The sequence below is a fragment of the Lucilia sericata genome, unplaced genomic scaffold (genome assembly GCF_015586225.1).
Source record: "Lucilia sericata isolate MDLA Ls3-8-SP2 unplaced genomic scaffold, ASM1558622v1 Contig000514F_arrow, whole genome shotgun sequence".
Taxonomy (NCBI): domain Eukaryota; kingdom Metazoa; phylum Arthropoda; class Insecta; order Diptera; family Calliphoridae; genus Lucilia; species Lucilia sericata.
Genome location: NW_023994527.1, coordinates 164,358 through 185,000, shown reverse-complemented (window position 1 = coordinate 185,000; position 20,643 = coordinate 164,358). Strand labels below are relative to the sequence as shown.

Sequence of the window (20,643 nt, the reverse complement as noted above, 5' to 3'; positions counted from 1 at the left end):
CAACAATTGCCCCAACATCATTATTATCATCATGAAATATTTTATTTCCTTGTAATTCGTACAAGTGTCACTGTCACTGTCACTGTCATTGTCACTTTCATTGAAATTTTATACAACATTTCAAATCCATCATCTCTCTAACAAACCAATAGAAATTATGATGACACAAATGGTTACATGAATGGATGGATGGTTGGGGTGACTAAATGAAATGAACTTTTTGTTAAATTTATACATTTATTGAAACCTAACAAATCTAAATCCCCAACCCATCCCCCAAATTCAAGAGCAGTAGCAAGTAAACAATTTTATTAAATGTTTTTTTTTTCTGGCATGTGCTTAAACAAAAAAGTAGCTAAAAACAATTATTGGATGCTGCTGTTCAATATTGATTGAATTCTATGAATAAAAATTATAAAAGTTCATTTATACCTTTTTTTGTACCATTATACTACAAGTTTTACACGTGTCATCGTAGGTGTTTTTTTTGAATAGCTCCAATATTAAATGGTTTGATGTAAACGGTTCAGTGCATGGAAATTTGCCAAGTCTGTGTTCATCAAAATACATACATATTTCCATACAGTTTGTTGTCTGTGGTCTTTTGTCATTTTTAAAGAAGATTATTTATTTATTTTTAGGTCTAGAAGTTTTTATAATTTTTTATCTTAATTTTTGCACACTTTTAAATTTTTAAACGAATCTATTCTTATACATATTAAGGTTTTATTTAATAGCTGGAAAAATCGATAAATTAAGAATTTTAAAACACGTTTTAAATATAGAAGAATTAAATCGCGTTTATTAATTTGAGCATTTTTTCTATAACAGAACTAGAACAGAACGAGAACAACGAGAACAGAACGAGAACAGAACGAGAACAGAACTAGAACAGAACTAGAACAGAACTAGAACAGAACTAGAACAGAATAGAACAGAACTAGAACAGAACTAGAACAGAACTAGAACAGAACTAGAACAGAACTAGAACAGAACTAGAACAGAACTAGAACAGAACTAGAACAGAACTAGAACAGAACTAGAACAGAACTAGAACAGAACTAGAGCAGAACTAGAACAGAACTAGAACAAAACTAGAACAGAACTAGAGCAGAACTAGAACAGAACTAGAACAGAACTAGAACAGAACTAGAACAGAACTAGAACAGAACTAGAACAGAACTAGAACAGAACTAGAACAGAACTAGAACAGAACTAGAACAGAACTAGAACAGAACTAGAACAGAACTAGAACAGAACTAGAACAGAACTAGAACAGAACTAGAACAGAACTAGAACAGAACTAGAACAGAACTAGAACAGAACTAGAACAGAACTAGAACAGAACTAGAACAGAACTAGAACAGAACAGAACTAGAACAGAATTACAACTAGAACAGAACTAGAACAGAACTAGAACAGAACTAGAACAGAACTAGAACAGAACTAGAACAGAACTAGAACAGAACTAGAACAGAACTAGAACAGAACTAGAACAGAACTAGAACAGAACTAGAACAGAACTAGAACAGAACTAGAACAGAACTAGAACAGAACTAGAACAGAACTAGAACAGAACTAGAGCAGAACTAGAACAGAACTAGAACAGAACTAGAACAGAACTAGAACAGAACTAGAACAGAACTAGAACAGAACTAGAACAGAACTAGAACAGAACTAGAACAGAACTAGAACAGAACTAGAACAGAACTAGAACAGAACTAGAACAGAACTAGAACAGAACTAGAACAGAACTAGAACAGAACTAGAACAGAACTAGAACAGAACTAGAACAGAACTAGAACAGAACTAGAACAGAACTAGAACAGAACTAGAACAGAACTAGAACAGAACTAGAACAGAACTAGAACAGAACTAGAACAGAACTAGAACAGAAACAAGACTAGAACAGAACTAGAACAGAACTAGACAGAACTAGAACAGAACTAGAACAGAACTAGAACAGAACTAGAACAGAACTAGAACAGAACTAGAACAGAACTAGAACAGAACTAGAACAGAACTAGAACAGAACTAGAACAGAACTAGAACAGAACTAGAACAGAACTAGAACAGAACTAGAACAGAACTAGAACAGAACTAGAACAGAACTAGAACAGAACTAGAACAGAACTAGAACAGAACTAGAACAGAACTAGAACAGAACTAGAACAGAACTAGAACAGAACTAGAGCAGAACTAGAACAGAACTAGAACAGAACTAGAACAGAACTAGAACAGAACTAGAACAGAACTAGAACAGAACTAGAACAGAACTAGAACAGAACTAGAACAGAACTAGAACAGAACTAGAACAGAACTAGAACAGAACTAGAACAGAACTAGAACAGAACTAGAACAGAACTAGAACAGAACTAGAACAGAACAGAACTAGAACAGAACTAGAACAGAACTAGAACAGAACTAGAACAGAACTAGAACAGAACTAGAACAGAACTAGAACAGAACTAGAACAGAACTAGAACAGAACTTGAACAGAACTAGAACAGAACTAGAACAGAACTAGAACTAGAATAGAACTAGAATAGAACTAGAATAGAACTAGAACTAGAATAGAACAGAACTAGAACAGAACTAGAACAGAACTAGAACAGAACTAGACAGAACTAGAACAGAACTAGAACAGAACTAGAACAGAACTAGAAACAGAACTAAGACTAGAACAGAACTAGAACAGAACTAGAAACAGAACTAGAACAGACTATAACAGAACTAGAACAGAACTAGAACAGAACTAGAACAGAACTAGAACAGAACTAGAACAGAACTAGAACAGAACTAGAACAGAACTAGAACAGAACTAGAACAGAACTAGAACAGAACTAGAACAGAACTAGAACAGAACTAGAACAGAACTAGAACAGAACTAGAACAGAACTAGAACAGAACTAGAACAGAACTAGAACAGAACTAGAACAGAACTAGAAGAGAACTAGAAGAGAACTAGAACAGAACTAAAACAGAACTAGAACAGAACTAGAACAGAACTAGAGCAGAACTAGAACAGAACTAGAACAAAACTAGAACAGAACTAGAACAGAACTAGAACAGAACTGGAACAGAACTGGAACAGAACTAGAACAGAACTAGAACAGAACTAGAACAGAACTAGAACAGAACTAGAACAGAACTAGAACAGAACTAGAACAGAACTAGAACAGAACTAGAACAGAACTAGAACAGAACTAGAACAGAACTAGAACAGAACTAGAACAGAACGAGAACAGAACTAGAACAGAACTAGAACAGAACTAGAACAGAACTAGAACAGAACTAGAACAGAACTAGAACAGAACTAGAACAGAACTAGAACAGAACTAGAACAGAACTAGAACAGAACTAGAACAGAACTAGAACAGAACTAGAACAGAACTAGAACAGAACTAGAACAGAACTAGAACAGAACTAGAACAGAACTAGAACAGAACTAGAACAGAACTAGAACAGAACTAGAACAGAACTAGAACAGAACTAGAACAGAACTAGAACAGATCTAGAACAGAACTAGAACAGAACTAGAACAGAACTAGAACAGAACTAGAACAGAACTAGAACAGAACTAGAACAGAACTAGAACTTAGCTTGAACTGAACCAAAAATTAACTAAAATGGGTACAAATTTTAGAAAATTGTCTAAATTCTAAAATTGCTTTGGAACATTTGTGAATTTTTTGGAAAATTTGTTTAATACAAATAGTCTAAAATATATATTAATAAATTTAATCACTTAATGCGGATTAACTTTTAAACATTTAAACTAACCACAAACATATTCAGACTAATTTAATTTAAAAACCAATTTTCCAAGTAAATAAATTTTGAAATTAAGGTTTAAACTTTTAATCTCTACATGTATAAAAAGATTATTTAAACAAAAGTGTGCAAAATGATGAGTTAATTGTTTTTTTCTATTAGTTTTTGTTGTTAATAAAACACCCTTAGGGTTTGCAAACATAAAGCAACCAAAGTCCACAAACTTAAATTACAATTTTTGTGTTTTTATTCAGTCTAAGATGATGAGAATATCACACCCCCTCCCAAAATAAGTCAAAACCACAATCTAAGTAAGACGTAGAGAACATAAATTTTAAATGATTTATTTACAATTCTGAATACCAAAAACACACACAAAAATTCTCTGATGGCATACTTTATATATCCTTGAGCTCACGCACCCACATTCGGTGGAAGGGAAAAAAAGGACTTAAACAATTTCAAGGAAATCTAAACAGTAAAATTAAAGTAATTAATCATTTTTATGATAAAAGAATAAAAATGGAAATAATGTTGTAACAATAAAAGAAATCGCAAACAAAATAACATGCGATTAGAATTTGGGGGAAAATCAAATTAAGTAAAGGTAGATTCACATTGGTCAAATATTTCAGAAAAAACCTTAAATATTTGTTGTATAGAAACACTTTTAAATATTGTAAAAATACAATGAAATGTAAGTTTATAGTTTGGTATAGAATCGTTTAATTTGTGAAATATTTCATCAATGTGAAAATACTTTTTCGGTAAATAAAAGCTTAAGTTGTAATCAAAATTCTTATCGCCCATCACTGCTCTATTGTGTTCATAATCTCAAAAACAAGCATAATTTTTATAAACCCTTAAAGTATGTTAAGATTTTGTTTTCTTTTAACAAAACATACCCAAACTTTTCTCACCTAATATGTAATAAACACTTGAATAATTCATTTAATTAACAACTGCATTAATATTTCCCCCAAACTACATATAAAACTATTTTGTAATTTTTAAACTATTTCTCAAGATGTCGATTATTCTACTTACACCCTCAGGCCGTTTCAGAACTTATTGCTAAAATCAACTAATAACAAGTTTATTAGTTATTTAAAAATAAAACGGAAACCATTGATGAAATCTACTAAAATTGCTTAAAACAAAAAAAAAAAAAAAAAAAAAAAAAAACGAAATCAAGAAACAATGTTGTAAGAAACTACAAAATTTCCAAAATAACTTTTGTACGCACTGCAGCTTGCCACAAAATTTACAATCACGAACTTAACAAAATACACACAAAGAAACAAAATTGCAATAAAAACTTGTGGAAAAAAGATCCCTAAGAAATACATATTAAAAAGTTCACAAAACATACACGCTCAGCGATGGACAGACAATTTATACATTTTGTACAACAACATAATCAAAATGACTCCAGGCGTTAAATGTGTGCTGCAACACAACATCTATTCAAAACTTATACTCCATTCATACCCCCAGTCCGTGCTGAATGCAATCAACAATCAGTCTGTAAAGTCCATGTGCCACAAATTTGTGCTACGTGATCGGTTTGTTAAGTTACCGAAGGTGTTCAAAGTGAGCGCTTGTCAGTCAGATGACAGAACGAATAGTTAGTATGTGAATTGTCTATCAAACTATCTAGACTGAGCTTAAAAATGGTTTGTAAAAAGTTGTCACAAATATCAGCAGTAATTTATAATGAATAATTCTAAAATAATTTTGATCTTTACCTCTTTTTCCAATTATCGGTTCTAAAAATTTACTTTAATTCTGGGTTAAAAGTTCCCAATTCTAAAGATAAATAAGTGTCAGTTTGTTTCACTCTAGTTTAGAACCAGAAATGGACAGGAATTGAACTAGAAGAGAACTAGAACAGCAATAGAACAGAACTAGAACAGAACTAGAAGAGAACAGAACTAGAACAGAACACTAGAACAGAACTAGAACAGAACTAGAACAGAACTAGAACAGAACTAGAACAGAACTAGAACAGAACTAGAACAGAACTAGAACAGAACTAGAACAGAACTAGAACAGAACTAGAACAGAACTAGAACAGAACTAGAACAGAACTAGAACAGAACTAGAACAGAACTAGAACAGAACTAGAACAGAACTAGAACAGAACTAGAACTAGAACAGAACTAGAACAGAACTAGAACAGAACTAGAACAGAACTAGAACAGAACTAGAACAGAACTAGAACAGAACTAGAACAGAACTAGAACAGAACTAGAACAGAACTAGAACAGAACTAGAACAGAACTAGAACAGAACTAGAACAGAACTAGAACAGAACTAGAACAGAACTAGAACAGAACTAGAACAGAACTAGAACAGAACTAGAACAGAACTAGAACAGAACTAGAACAGAACTAGAACAGAACTAGAACAGAACTAGAACAGAACTAGAACAGAACTAGAACAGAACTAGAACAGAACTAGAACAGAACTAGAACAGAACTAGAACAGAACTAGAACAGAACTAGAACAGAACTAGAACAGAACTAGAACAGAACTAGAACTGAACTAGAACTAGAACAGAACTAGAACAGAACTGAACTAGAACTGAACTAGAACTAGAACAGAACTAGAACAGAACTAGAACAGAACTAGAACAGAACTAGAACAGAACTAGAACAGAACTAGAACAGAACTAGAACAGAACTAGAACATAACTAGAACATAACTAGAACAGAACTAGAACAGAACTAGAACAGAACTAGAACAGAACTAGAACAGAACTAGAACAGAACTAGAACAGAACTAGAACAGAACTAGGACTAGAACAGAACTAGAACAGAACTAGAACTAGAACAGAACTAGAACAGAACTAGAACAGAACTAGAACAGAACTAGAACAGAACTAGAACAGAACTAGAACAGAACTAGAACAGAACTAGAACAGAACTAGAACAGAACTAGAACAGAACTAGAACAGAACTAGAACAGAACTAGAACAGAACTAATCTAAACTAGAAATGAAATCTGTTTACTTCCAGATAAACTAGTATTTAAATCTACAGCATTTTCAAAATTCTCTTTCCGATTTGTTACAATACTTTTCAGGGGGTAAAACTCTTAACCAATTCTTAGTCTCTCTTCATTCTCGCAAACATCTGCCTTAAGCCCATTTATCCGAAATTTGTTATGGATTTAACCTTGGTTCCAATAAGTACTGTGTAGTCTCTAAATTTCATGTTTACCCTAAAAAACTATTTTTAATCACTTAGCAATTCCGCCACTTATATACTAAACTTAATATAAGTTGTAATTTTTGTATTTAAACAACTGCAACTAAAATGTTTACTACAACACATTCACATTACATCAAATGCATCATAACAACCCATATATCATACTTATAGCCAGAGCTCCCTATCAAACCCAACAATTTCAATTCATTTCATCATTAGCACTATTAAACAACATAGTAGTAGTACAACAGTCTTTATAATAATTCCTCTATTAAGTCTGTATCCCTCTGAAATTGAATGAAACATCATGAACAACGAATTATAAACAGTTTTATTTAATTATAAAAGGCTTAGGCAGCAGCAATTGTTCCTCTAGATCTTTATGCCTCAATTCATTTTTGAGAAACATATATATTTTTTTAAGTTTATGCTAATTGTAGCACCCTACAATAGTGAATGGAGGAGGATATTGTGCATATACATATGAATTTGTGATGATGTTTGTAACAACCAAAACTTTTGGTTCCAAACGGTTCAGAATCCTTTACTTATAAAGAGATGTAAGAATCGGTCATAAATATGTATAAAAATCTTGTAAATGTGCAAATCTTATATATAGGGCACTTTAAAAAATCGTTGGTGTAGGGTCATAGAAAGTCGTTTAAGCCTTTACTTGTTTCCATTATCTACAAATGTTTCTTTGAAACAATGAAATTCAAACGATAAATGGAATCAAGCATAAAGTTTTCTTTCATGATTTTTTTTCAGTTTCCCGACTCCAAAACACAAAAACATTAAAAGGGTGGGGTGGCTCTAAACTAAATGCTTCAATTTTATTGTTGCTGCCACAAATGGGGAATGAAGCAACTAACAGCAATTTGTTGAAATTGAAAGTAAAAGTGTGTATGAATTAGAGTTAATTTGAAACAAAATGTATAATTTCATTTAGCCTCCGAGATGCAGTATGAATAAGGGAGGGGATTCAAGTGATGATGATTAAAGTCTTAAGGAAGTATTTATGTTAAGAAGTAAAATTAAAAGTACTTATTACAAGAGTAGTTATAACTACTACCACATTAAACTAATTGCCACTAGGAAGGGAAGAGTATTATTGCTGAAGGTAAAATGGGATTAATTTTAATGAAGTTGCTGTGGTAACTGCTTAAATGTAGTTGTTATAACAGCTTAAGATTTGTAACATATGGATTTGGCGATAATGCAGTATAATATTGTATAACAGATGTGTTCAACCGGAGTTTAATATGGAAACAATCTTCTTAAATCTTGATACAAAAACCATAACCAAAGCACCAGTCACGGCAATAATTTATGTAGCTACTCTTTAGGAGTTTTTTAAGTTCCCTAAATGAAAAATTTTTAAATTAATTTATTATTTATTCTTTTACTCATAAAATTCTATATAATTTCTTTTCCAAACTGACAAAACTGTCTCTTAACAAATTTGTTCTAATCAATCAATTGCATACGATGAAATTTTTCTAAATATTTCAATATTCAAATTTCACACATTCAAATTTTTGGATTTTTTTTGAAACGTAAAATTTTAAGGAAAAAAGTATCGTCTCCTAGCTATTAGTTTAAAAACAATAAATCTTTTACGCATCCATAAATCTTTCGTGCTGAGTTGAAGTATTAAAGTTGAAGTATTAAATCTATTGCTGGAATAAAAAATATACATATAAATAAATACAGATACAAAACACATACATATATACATTATTCCATACATGAATGGAAAACTGCAGGGAATATCCCTGCAGTTTTAAAACAATTGTAACCTTTTTATTTGAAGAACAGTAGCTAAAGTAACTAGTGAAAACTTTAGCTACTAGTCTTCAAATTTCAAATTTTGTTAGTTAATGATGACCCCTACTTATGCAGTGCATTGTGTTAGAACTAGGTAAATAGGTTGTGGAAGGGGGTATAGAAGGAGTAGTGTTTGTGGACATTTGACTTAAATCTTCTTACATCAAAATTGGCAGGGAATAGTTCTGCAGGAAGTTTGTTCCACATACGAACGGTGCGGTAGAAGCATGAATTCTCACTGTAATGCGTTGTGCGGTCCACAGGCCATTCGACCACAAATGGGTGTGTTCTTGCTGAAAGTCATTTGTTTAACAAACATATAATTTAAGAGGAACACACTGGATAGAACTATGAAATACACCCCACGCTGCGACACTGCTACAGTGAATCAATAGAGTTGGATACCCTACTGCCACCATTAAGAAACTTCGTCCTCTCTTAGTTAGTTAGTTAGTTGGTTAGTTAGTTAGTTAGTTAGTTAGTTAGTTAGTTAGTTAGTTAGTTAGTTAGTTAGTTAGTTAGTTAGTTAGTTAGTTAGTTAGTTAGTTAGTTAGTTAGTTAGTAGTTAGTTAGTTAGTTAGTTAGTTAGTTAGTTAGTTAGTTAGTTAGTTAGTTAGTTAGTTAGTTAGTTAGTTAGTTAGTTAGTTAGTTAGTTAGTTAGTTAGTTAGTTAGTTAGTTAGTTAGTTAGTTAGTTAGTTAGTTAGTAGTTAGTTAGTTAGTTAGTTAGTTAGTTAGTTAGTTAGTTAGTAGTTAGTTAGTTAGTTAGTTAGTTAGTTAGTTAGTTAGTTAGTTAGTTAGTTAGTTAGTTAGTAGTTAGTTAGTTAGTTAGTTCGTTCGTTCGTTCGTTCGTTCGTTCTAGTTCGTTCGTTCGTTCGTTCGTTCGTTCGTTCGTTCGTTCGTTCGTTCGTTCTTCGTTCGTTCGTTCTTCGTTCGTTCGTTTCGTTCGTTCGTTCGTTCGTTCGTTCGTTCGTTCGTTCGTTTCGTTCGTTCGTTCTTCTTTCTTCGTTCGTTCGTTCTTCGTTCGTTCGTTCGTTCGTTCGTTTTCGTTCGTTCGTTCGTTCGTTCGTTCGTTCGTTCTTTCTTCGTTCGTTCGTTTCGTTCGTTCGTTCGTCTTCGTTCGTCGTTCTTCGTTCGTTCGTTCGTTCGTTCGTTCTTTTCGTTCGTTCGTTCGTTCGTTGTTCGTTCGTTTCGTTCGTTTCGTTCGTTCGTTCGTTCGTTCGTTTCGTTCGTTCGTTCGTTCGTTTCGTTCTTTGTTCGTTCGTTCGTTCGTTCGTTCGTTCGTTCGTTCGTTTTCTTCGTTCGTTCTTCGTTCGTTCGTTCGTTCGTTCAACAACATCTCTCTTATGGCAATCTTTTTTAACACGTACTTACAACATTTACCTATTCGGGGGCACTCAGTTCATCAACGTTTTGTGTCATCAAGAAGAAGTCGTACCATGCTCTACCGGGTTTTTTCAGCTTCATTTATTTCTACCAACATAGGAGTATCTATCTACGGTATAAATTTACCAATACCTGACATTTATTCTGCATATAAATTAGCCGGCTGATGAAGAAGAGTGACAATTCATTTGTTTTCTGTTGGTTGTAGAGATTGATTAAATGCGGCCATAAATTAATCAACACATTCTTTTGTTTATAGAGTATATGAATAAATAGCTTAAAAACAGAGTAAGCTGATATATGAGACAAAATACATTTAAATCCACTGCAAGATTAATAATTAAATTAGAGCATATATTTTGGTAATTACTGCTATTTGAGCTCTGACACGTTTGTAGCAGTCAAAACATTTGTGGACTTTATGATATCTTCTATAAAATGTTAAATTAATTATTTGGAATTAGTATGTCTGGAGTCTGTGGTTACAAACATGTGTAGCTTGCCAAACTAACTTCTTAGAAACTTGAATGAGGTATAATTGAGATAGCCAAGATCAAAATGAATGCTTTTAAAAAACATGTTGATCTACAGCTTCTGCATTGCAATGTCCCTGATGTAACCTTAACAATTTTTGAACCCTTAGTTATTTTATTACTTTGAAGAACATGATCGTGTTACTTTGATCAACAATCGGTAAATGAGATCATGTCTCAGTGCGCATGACCCTCTGAGCATAAGACTCGCTTTAGCTGAATTGAACTTGATTAATCAAAGAAAAGTTCTAATGGAGATCAAGCCTATCGGAGATAATGTTCCTGACTGTAACTGTTTTTTAACCTTAGACTTAGACTATGATCGCGTTATTTCGAAGAACAATCGGTAAATGTGATGATGTCATAATGCGCCTGACTCTCTGAATAGAAGAGTCAATTAAGCAGAATTTAACTTGATATAGCTTTTAGGTTAGGTTCAAACTCTTTGAAACACCTTGAACTTGATATAGCTTTTAGGTTAAGTTCATACTCTTTGAAACACCTTAATTGGTCAATTTTTGTTTAATCCCGTTGTGGTATCCAGATAGGTGTGGATTGTTCTTATCTCCTTTTTTTATATAGAGATTATGGATTGTTGTTATATCCTAATCTTTGTTTCCATGGCAAAACCAAACAGATTCCTTAATAAAGTTTAGGATATGCCTAAGATTTATCCCATATAGTTCGTGTATGCCTAAAGTTAAGAAGTTATTCTCTATTAATGACTTTCTCTATTAATAATGAATGCCTGGTAATCGCGTGAGATATTTCCTCTACTTGCTCTTCGTTATGATAGCTTCCACAGTCTTCGTTGAAAGAGAGGCTAAATACCATGACACGTGTTCAGATATTAACTTCTCTTCGGCAGCTTATCAACATATTTGTCCTAGAGCATATAAACCTCGTTTGATCTGAGTCTGACCTGATCCTGACGATAAAGTTAATTTTGAATCCGTAACTTACAATTCCCAAAAGATGTATCAAGGGGTTTACTGTGTAACTCGATTTTAAGCATATTGCAATTCGAAAGCTCTTTTTTCGTTCAGAAATACGAAGTATATCTTCTAGAGATGCTGTCAACGTCCTCATTCCAATGAAGCGCCTGTTCGGACTAGTTCATTGCCTTTACAGTTAGAGCTACATCGTTTCGGGACTTATGTGTGGTCGTCTTACTCTTTGCATTCAAGTAGTAAAACTATCCATTTTCACCACCATTTCGGAATGCAAGTTGTTACTTACTACTTTCTCAAGTTCTAGCTTCTTCGGATGCGTCTTTATGGGAAGTTAACTATTTAGTTTGCTGCATTACTTTGATAGTTAAACCATATGTCTCTTAGAATTATATTCAAAAAGGGCTAAATGAAATCATAGATCGATTTTAATAAGGTTTGACTGCAAAGTTTACAGCACAGAGCGACGGACATTGTTAAAAGGAATCAGAAGTGATTTTAGTTATTCTTAGTTGTTTAACATTGTTGCAAATTCCGCAAAAATTCTTAATAGGCTCCTCACTTTATTAGTGTAGAGTATAAAAATAGTTAACTCCATTCAAGTGTTAATAATAGGGCCTCACTATATAAGAAATTATTTTAATCATAGTTATAGTTTTTTCCAATTCACAGCATCATAAAAATAACTAAATAACAACAACAACATGAAATGCATAAACGATAGAATCATAAAGAAACATTATAATTTCAAATACAATTTCCGGTTTATTTATTTCCTGTCATTTCGCATACTAAAAGATGACAATTTTTTACAACATTTATACGTTTTTTTATAGCATTTTGCAGCATGATGATATGAGAAATAGTTGTGTGTGTGTGTGAGCAAACATACATGTTTGTATGAATTGTAATATTTACTAACTTGGCCTTCCTTACTTGGCTGGGAGTGCCAAGGCAATGATGTCTCTATAACTTGCTTGCACTAACCATGTTGTTCCCTTTCTCCATTAGTAAACGTATGACATACAAAGTAGGTCATATTTAAACTGCTTATGATGATTTAACTAAGTAATAGGAATGAGAGAGGATTTTTTTAGTTTAGTTGCAATAATAACATTATTGCCTTATACTAAGTAGTTGTAGGGTTAAATAGAAGTTAATACAAGCATTCTAATATAATTTTTATTCTATAAGGGAGGAAGAAGGGTATAACAGTGTCGATTTAACAAAAGGATTTTGTAGCCAACTTGAGTACGAAACTCAGGAAATAGGTTTTAATAGTTTGTTAACTTTTCTGTAATAATAAATAATCATATTTATTTTCATTTCCATTTTTTCTTATTCATTTTCAGCATGTCTGGCGGTTTAATGTCTTGTGTAAGGGAAAATTCCCCTCCCTTAGATATGGAGGTTAATGTTTCGGGACCGCTTTCTTTGCCAGAGCCCAGCATTAATAACTCCGACCTAATGGGCAGTGTACACTCATCATCACATCATAATATTATGTCTTCTACGCCGCTGGCGGCTCAACCCTCATCTTCATCACAGGCAGAGAGTGTAGGTGGCGGTGCGGGTGCTGGTTTTGCACCAACTGCCACACCACCCAATACAGGTGAGTGCCCAGTAGAGAACTTAAACTTAATAAATTTTCTTAGATTTTTTTCTACTCTTCATATTTTTCCACTTAAGGGACTTTTTTCAATACACTTTGTTGTTTTACCAAGTTATTTGAAGTGTTAGTACCTGTAGGTTTTTTTTCTTATTCCAAAAGGCATTTTTCATATATGCAAACTAAAGAGAGAAAAGTGTCAGTAACTTTCAAGGACTTTGTGAGTTTTTTTTCTTGTTATTGCTTTCTTTGTGATTTCAAGTGATCACTTGAAGTTTTACAAAACTTTGACCTTTTCTCAAATTCATTTTATGATTTTGTTGCTGAATGGGGAATGGGGAAAATCAATTTAAGTTTAAATTTATTGTGCCTAAAGTATAAAATTTCCTTTAAAGTAAGAAGTTTTTAAGTTTTTTTTATAGTTTTTACAAGTGGTTACTTGTAAGTAACTTCTTAAGAAATTTTTTGTATAAAATATAGCAACAATAAAGAAAAAAATTTATTAAATAAGTTTAAAAAGTGAAAATGAGGAATACATACCGATATGGGACTATATGTAATAAATTCCATCCTAATGATGATGCCTGTTGGATCATCATATAAATTGTTTGATAATTTCGATTTCACATACGATTTCTGTCTAAACAACCACCTGAAAATTCCGAATATTAAATCCCTTCACATCGATCATTAATAGTTCACCAGGACAGTAGTAGCTTTCTGCCATTCATTACTCTCCAAATAATGATTTCTTTAAGAGGACAACACGATCGAAATCTATACTAATGAATTTAAGTCCATAAAGGTGTGTTTCAGACTAAATGATCTATGTAGCGTCATTTAGTCTGAAATTTTATTCAAAAGAATGGCATAAGTCGAAGTGCTTTACATGAACCCCTGCCGTGTTGGCCTTATATAACGGTAGTACTTTTAAAATCTCAGGGTGATCTTATTAGACGACTCACCACATCCCCTTTATGTTTTATAGATGTCGGTGGGTATTTTTGTACATACACTTTGCTCAAATACTCGAGCTATCTATTTTTTGACCATTACTTTCCAGTTGCGTAACTTCCGAGATGCAAAAACGCAACAGTTTATAACCACGCAGATAGGATGGCCTCTGTTGATTCTACAAAAGCACCTAACGGCACGTAAAATACGAATCCATCAAATAAACCGAAAACTTGTTCTTACTCATAGAAAACACACTGCTGTAAATCTGGTATGAACGGAGTAAACCCTGAACCTACGCGGGCAAGGAAGGTAAACTCAATGGTATCACTTGGTATCAGCACACTTTTCAATCATCCGACACACTCATTGAGAAAAACATCAGACACAATCACTATAGGTTTACGGATGGTTGAGGCCCGGATACCCCTACATTCATCTCGTTCATATACCAATTCATTTCCAACGCTTAGTCCTACAGTCACTCCTCTGCGGTGTATCTGTTGTCTCGGCAACAACACCGAACTTATCCCGAATTATAGACTTTACCGCGCGTTAGACTTTTAATCAACAATCTATTCCCGCTAGTTTGGGTTTAATCCACAGCCTCCACGTGCACTTCCATGGGACCTCTCCAATAACCGGACAAGACAAAATCCGAAACTTAGCCCTATGAGCTACTGGTTCCTTGTACTTGTTGGTACCAGTTTATAAGGCTTCGACCTGCTTCGACCCTAGGTCAAATCCTTCCAAGGAAAGACCGAGGATACATTTGACACTACCAGTTTACAGTCCCGGCAGACTAAAGCTATTGTTAGAACCTGTGGGCTACTGGTTCCTTGTACTTGTTGGTACTAATATATAAAGCTGCCTGCTTCAACCTTTGGTCAAATCATTCCAAGGAAAAGCCGAGGATACATTTGACACTACCAGTTTACAGTCCCAACAGACTAGAGGTATTGGTAGAACCTGTAGACTACTGGTTCCCTGTACTTGTTGCTACCAGTTTATAAGGCGGCCTGCTTCGACCTTAGTTCAAATCATTCCAAGGAAAAGACCGAGGATACATTTGACACTACCAGTTAACAGTCCCGACAGACTAGAAGTATTGGTAGAACCTGTGGACTACTGGTTCCTTGTACTTGTTGGTACCAATATATAAAGGTCAAATCATTCCAAGGAAAAGACCGAGGATACATTTGACACTACCAGTTTACAGTCCCGACAGACTAGAGGTATTGGTAGAACCTGTGGACTATTGGTCCCTTGTACATGTTGGTAGCAGTTTATAAAGCTGCCCCGGCAGACTAGAGGTATTGGTAGAACCTGTGGACTACTGGTTCCTTGTACTTGTTGGTACCAGTTTATAAGGCTTCGACCCTAGGTCAAATCCTTCCAAGGAAAGACCGAGGATACATTTGACACTACCAGTTTACAGTCCCGGCAGACTAGAGCTATTGTTAGAACCTGTGGGCTACTGGTTCCTTGTACTTGTTGGTACTAATATATAAAGCTGCCTGCTTCAACCTTTGGTCAAATCATTCCAAGGAAAAGCCGAGGATACATTTGACACTACCAGTTTACAGTCCCAACAGACTAGAGGTATTGGTAGAACCTGTGGACTACTGGTTCCCTGTACTTGTTGCTACCAGTTTATAAGGCGGCCTGCTTCGACCTTAGTTCAAATCATTCCAAGGAAAAGACCGAGGATACATTTGACACTACCAGTTAACAGTCCCGACAGACTAGAAGTATTGGTAGAACCTGTGGACTACTGGTTCCTTGTACTTGTTGGTACCAATATATAAAGGTCAAATCATTCCAAGGAAAAGACCGAGGATACATTTGACACTACCAGTTTACAGTCCCGACAGACTAGAGGTATTGGTAGAACCTGTGGACTATTGGTCCCTTGTACTTGTTGGTAGCAGTTTATAAAGCTGCCCCGGCAGACTAGAGGTATTGGTAGAACCTGTGGACTACTGGTTCCTTGTACTTGTTGGTACCAGTTTATAAGGCTTCGACCCTAGGTCAAATCCTTCCAAGGAAAGACCGAGGATACATTTGACACTACTAGTTTACAGTCCCGGCAGACTAGAGCTATTGTTAGAACCTGTGGGCTACTGGTTCCTTGTACTTGTTGGTACTAATATATAAAGCTGCCTGCTTCAACCTTTGGTCAAATCATTCCAAGGAAAAGCCGAGGATACATTTGACACTACCAGTTTACAGTCCCAACAGACTAGAGGTATTGGTAGAACCTGTGGACTACTGGTTCCCTGTACTTGTTGCTACCAGTTTATAAGGCGGCCTGCTTCGACCTTAGTTCAAATCATTCCAAGGAAAAGACCGAGGATACATTTGACACTACCAGTTAACAGTCCCGACAGACTAGAAGTATTGGTAGAACCTGTGGACTACTGGTTCCTTGTACTTGTTGGTACCAATATATAAAGGTCAAATCATTCCAAGGAAAAGACCGAGGATACATTTGACACTACCAGTTTACAGTCCCGACAGACTAGAGGTATTGGTAGAACCTGTGGACTATTGGTCCCTTGTACTTGTTGGTAGCAGTTTATAAAGCTGCCCCGGCAGACTAGAGGTATTGGTAGAACCTGTGGACTACTGGTTCCTTGTACTTGTTGGTACCAGTTTATAAGGCGGCCTGCTTCGACCTTTGGTCAAATCCTTCCAAGAAAAGACCGAGGACACATTTTACACTACCAGTTTACGGTCCCTACAGACTAGAGGTATTGGAAGAACCTGTGGACTACTGGTTCCTTGTACTTGTTGGTACCAGTTTATAAGGCGGCCTGCTTCGACCTTAGGTCAAATCATTCCAAGGATAAGCCGAGGATACATTTGACACTACCAGTTTATAGTCCCGGCCGACTAGAGGTATTGGTAGAACCTCTTTTCCCCCCGGATTGCAATAACATCAAAATGGTAGCAAGTCCATTAATTCTCTATCTGATATTTAAACGCATTTTATTCTTGATGGTACGCGAGTATCGTTCTGGGACAAAATAACGAACTATTCGAATATGGAGCTCCTCTGGATTTTATATCATTCAGACATACTTAGCAATAACAGAATGGATGAATTCGCCTACAAGGAGGGAATTTTGACACATTAGTCTGAGGAAATCTTTCAAGCTGTAAATATATCTTTACGATTGTCATCATTACCAAATTCTCGACATCAAAGCACTTTATGATGTTCGAAGTTGTTGGGGTTTATTGAGGTCCTAGCGTGTGTGTTTACGTCTGAATGTAAATGTATTGACAGGGCACTGTAAGTATACTAAGAGATTTCTATTTGCCACTTAATTACTACTGTAGCAGTTATGATAATCCATTCGAAATTTTGGTCCTGCTTTGTCAAGAATTAATACTGACATGGCGGATCTGTTGAATATCTATATTTGTAGAAGAAACTCTTTTGTTCGCATCTCGTGTTGGTTTTTTTCTGGAATACATTGTTATTCTAAAAAGTGCGTCGAGTTATCAGCCATTTTAGGTCCATAAGATTGACTATCTCTATAACTTTACCTAACTTAACTTCGTGTGGCTTCCGGTAGGTTAATAGTTAGTGTTCTAGTCTGAGATCGTGGGTTTGATTCCTACCTAAGGCACTGGTAAAGGAGCGCACAACTGACCCGATATTTGGTTATCATACCATATGAAAAAACACCCTTTACTGTTGGTGTATTTTTCATCAAATTCCAATTAAATAATTCGTAACGCTGTAAGATATGGAGGATGATCTCTTTCTGCGGCTGTTTTTCATCCATGATAAGAAACCATCGTTATTTTCATAATCTATTTTACTTATTGGATTTCACTTTTTGATTCTTTGACTTTTTGTATTTGCCTATTAAGCCTTTTACTAGATTGTTGTTGTTGCAATAACCAAAGCTCCTTGGGGGTATAAATGGAAATAATCCTAGAAAAAAATAGTTATACTAGATATTTTTTTATGAAGTCGAAAACATATAATATGTTGGCAGATAGATGAGTTGATGATGAGGTTTTTGATGATTATGATGGAGCAAGGAAGAACAACTTTTACGTTTAGGTATTTGTTTAAATCAATAGGGGATTGTTAGATGGATTTGTATGGGCTTTTTCTTATCTTAATGGTAGACAAACAGAAAAACAAAATATGAAAATTACTTTAGTGATATAAGTAGTAGAAACCCCAAAAACAGAAGACAGAAAAGGCCAAGGGATTAAGTTATATTTGCAAAAGCCTTAAATAGGAGAAAACCAAGGATCTTATGGAAAAACAAACTGTTATTTAAAGAAAAAAACACAATTTTCTTTAGTTTTAAACAATTTCTATAACCAGCTTTTTTCCTTAATTTGTTTGTTTTTGCAGTTTGTTGATTCTTTGATTTTCAGTTCCAAGAAATATCACTTTCATGCATCTGCAACACGCGCTTTAAGTCCGTCCGCCTTTGCATGGCATTTTCTTTCTTTTTGACTTACAAAATGAAAACTGTAAGAAGAAAAAAACCATCAACGTCATTCCATGAATCAACGTCTTTCATTCATTATTCAAGTCTTTAATATTTTTCATATGAATTTTTAAGTTTTTCTTTTCTTTTTCTTATTGTTGTTGTTGAAAAATAACATCAGTTTAAAAAGTTATCAAGAGGAAAATATACTAGAAAAGAAATTGAAAATAAAAGCAAAACTTAAGTGATGAAGAAGAAAACCCTAGAAATGCTGTTCGCCTTTTGCACTTAAAACGGCAAGAGTTGCTTGGAATTGTTTTTCCTTAAAAACATTTTCTATTATTTCTGTTTTTTTGTTGTCTATAGGTAGTGTATACTTTGAGTTTTGAGACCACATGCTCAAGTACTTTTTCAATACCTATGTAGTAAAACTACAACATCAGAAGTATATATATCGATGTGTTTAGTTGTCGTTTATTGGAACGCACTTGTGTTAAAGGTATATGATGGTAAGCATTAAGATACAGTCTATACGATTTGTTTAAATGTGGGTTTAAAAAAAATCGAAGGATTCGAAGGTTTGTCAATGATATCGATCAATTGACCAATAAGCTATAACGATTTTATCGAAAGAGTCCCCTCGATAAGTTCATAAGACTTGTATAAGTCTAGACACCTAATTTAGATTCTTAAATGTATTCAACAAGCGAAATAGATATACTCGATCCCATACTTAATGATCAATAAGTTGATTCTATAAAATTTCTCATATAAACTGATAGCCTTTATCACATATGAAACCTATTTGGTTTAAGAGTAATGGGTGGGCTTTTCCGGTTGAAATCGGGCAAATTTCTCAAATTACCTAGTTCTAAATGAACTTAGGAATATAGAATACAAAAGGAATTACGATCTCAATCACGCTCTGTTGCAGTAAAATCCATAATAATGCAACTTTCTCAGATATAGTCTAATAGTAATAATTGATCTGTTTTGATACGATCACACGATCTATCTCAACGAAGATCAAAATAGATGAAACATGTAGCATGAATATATGTATCTATAAGCTCACACACTTTAGTTGCTGCTTTTCTCTTGAAGGTGTTGCACCTTCTTTAGGAGATCTTTAGTCAAAATCTTGTACGATCTAGCTTTTTGGAGATCTTTGATCCTGGAGAGCTATCCATCTCACTTCACTACCATTTAAGCGCTACTTCGAAGGATATGTGTTGATGTTTGTCATCCTCCGTAGGAAGCACTATAATCAGTCCAATTTATGATTTTGGAAGAGGAACGCACGTTTTTTTTTTTTTTGGATGCACATTTGGAAGGTGTTTTGTGCTTATAAGATCCGGATAAGATTGGCCCCAATAGAAGAAGAGGTCATATCATTCTTTGTCTGCTATTTGTGCAAAAATGTTGACACTACGAAGACTAGCGATAGATTATATTCTCAACCTCCTTGTCAGCACCAGTAGTAGAAGATTCAATAGGAACATTACATTGAGCATGTTAGTACCAGAGTTTCAACTCTAATCGGGTTAGCAGAAGCAGATGATTCATTACAGCCTCATAACAACGCAGTAGTAGTTGGCCCTAACCTTATATGCAGTGTGTTAGTAGCAGATTGATTACTAGAGCTTCAACTCTTCTAATCGGGTTAGAAGACAGCCTCATACCAACGCAGTAGTAGTTGGGTCCCAGGAGATTATAAGGGCCAAACGTGATATGCAGGGTGTTAGTAGCAGATTGATTGCTAGAGCTTCAACTCTATTAATCGGGCTAGCAGAAGCAGAAGATTCTTTACAGCCTTATACCAACACAGAAGTAATTGGATTCCAGGGTATTATTAAGCCCCATGTTTTGTTTTCAAACGATAGAGCTTTGCTCTGTTCGATGAGTGGAAAAGTTCTGCCCTCTCCGACTTTAAG

The 20,643-nt window shown here is 34.5% G+C and overlaps 1 protein-coding gene across 1 annotated transcript in view; it reads left to right on the top strand.

Annotated features, from left to right (window-relative positions):
* The window catches only part of LOC119605737 (putative uncharacterized protein DDB_G0277255), a 220,936-nt gene that overhangs the window by 100,477 nt on the left and 99,816 nt on the right, over nt 1-20,643 (top strand). The window contains exon 3 of the mRNA XM_037959014.1: nt 13,036-13,295. Within this exon, the coding sequence (XP_037814942.1) occupies nt 13,037-13,295 (259 nt within the window). The 5' untranslated portion in view covers nt 13,036. The remainder of the gene's footprint in view (nt 1-13,035; nt 13,296-20,643) is intronic.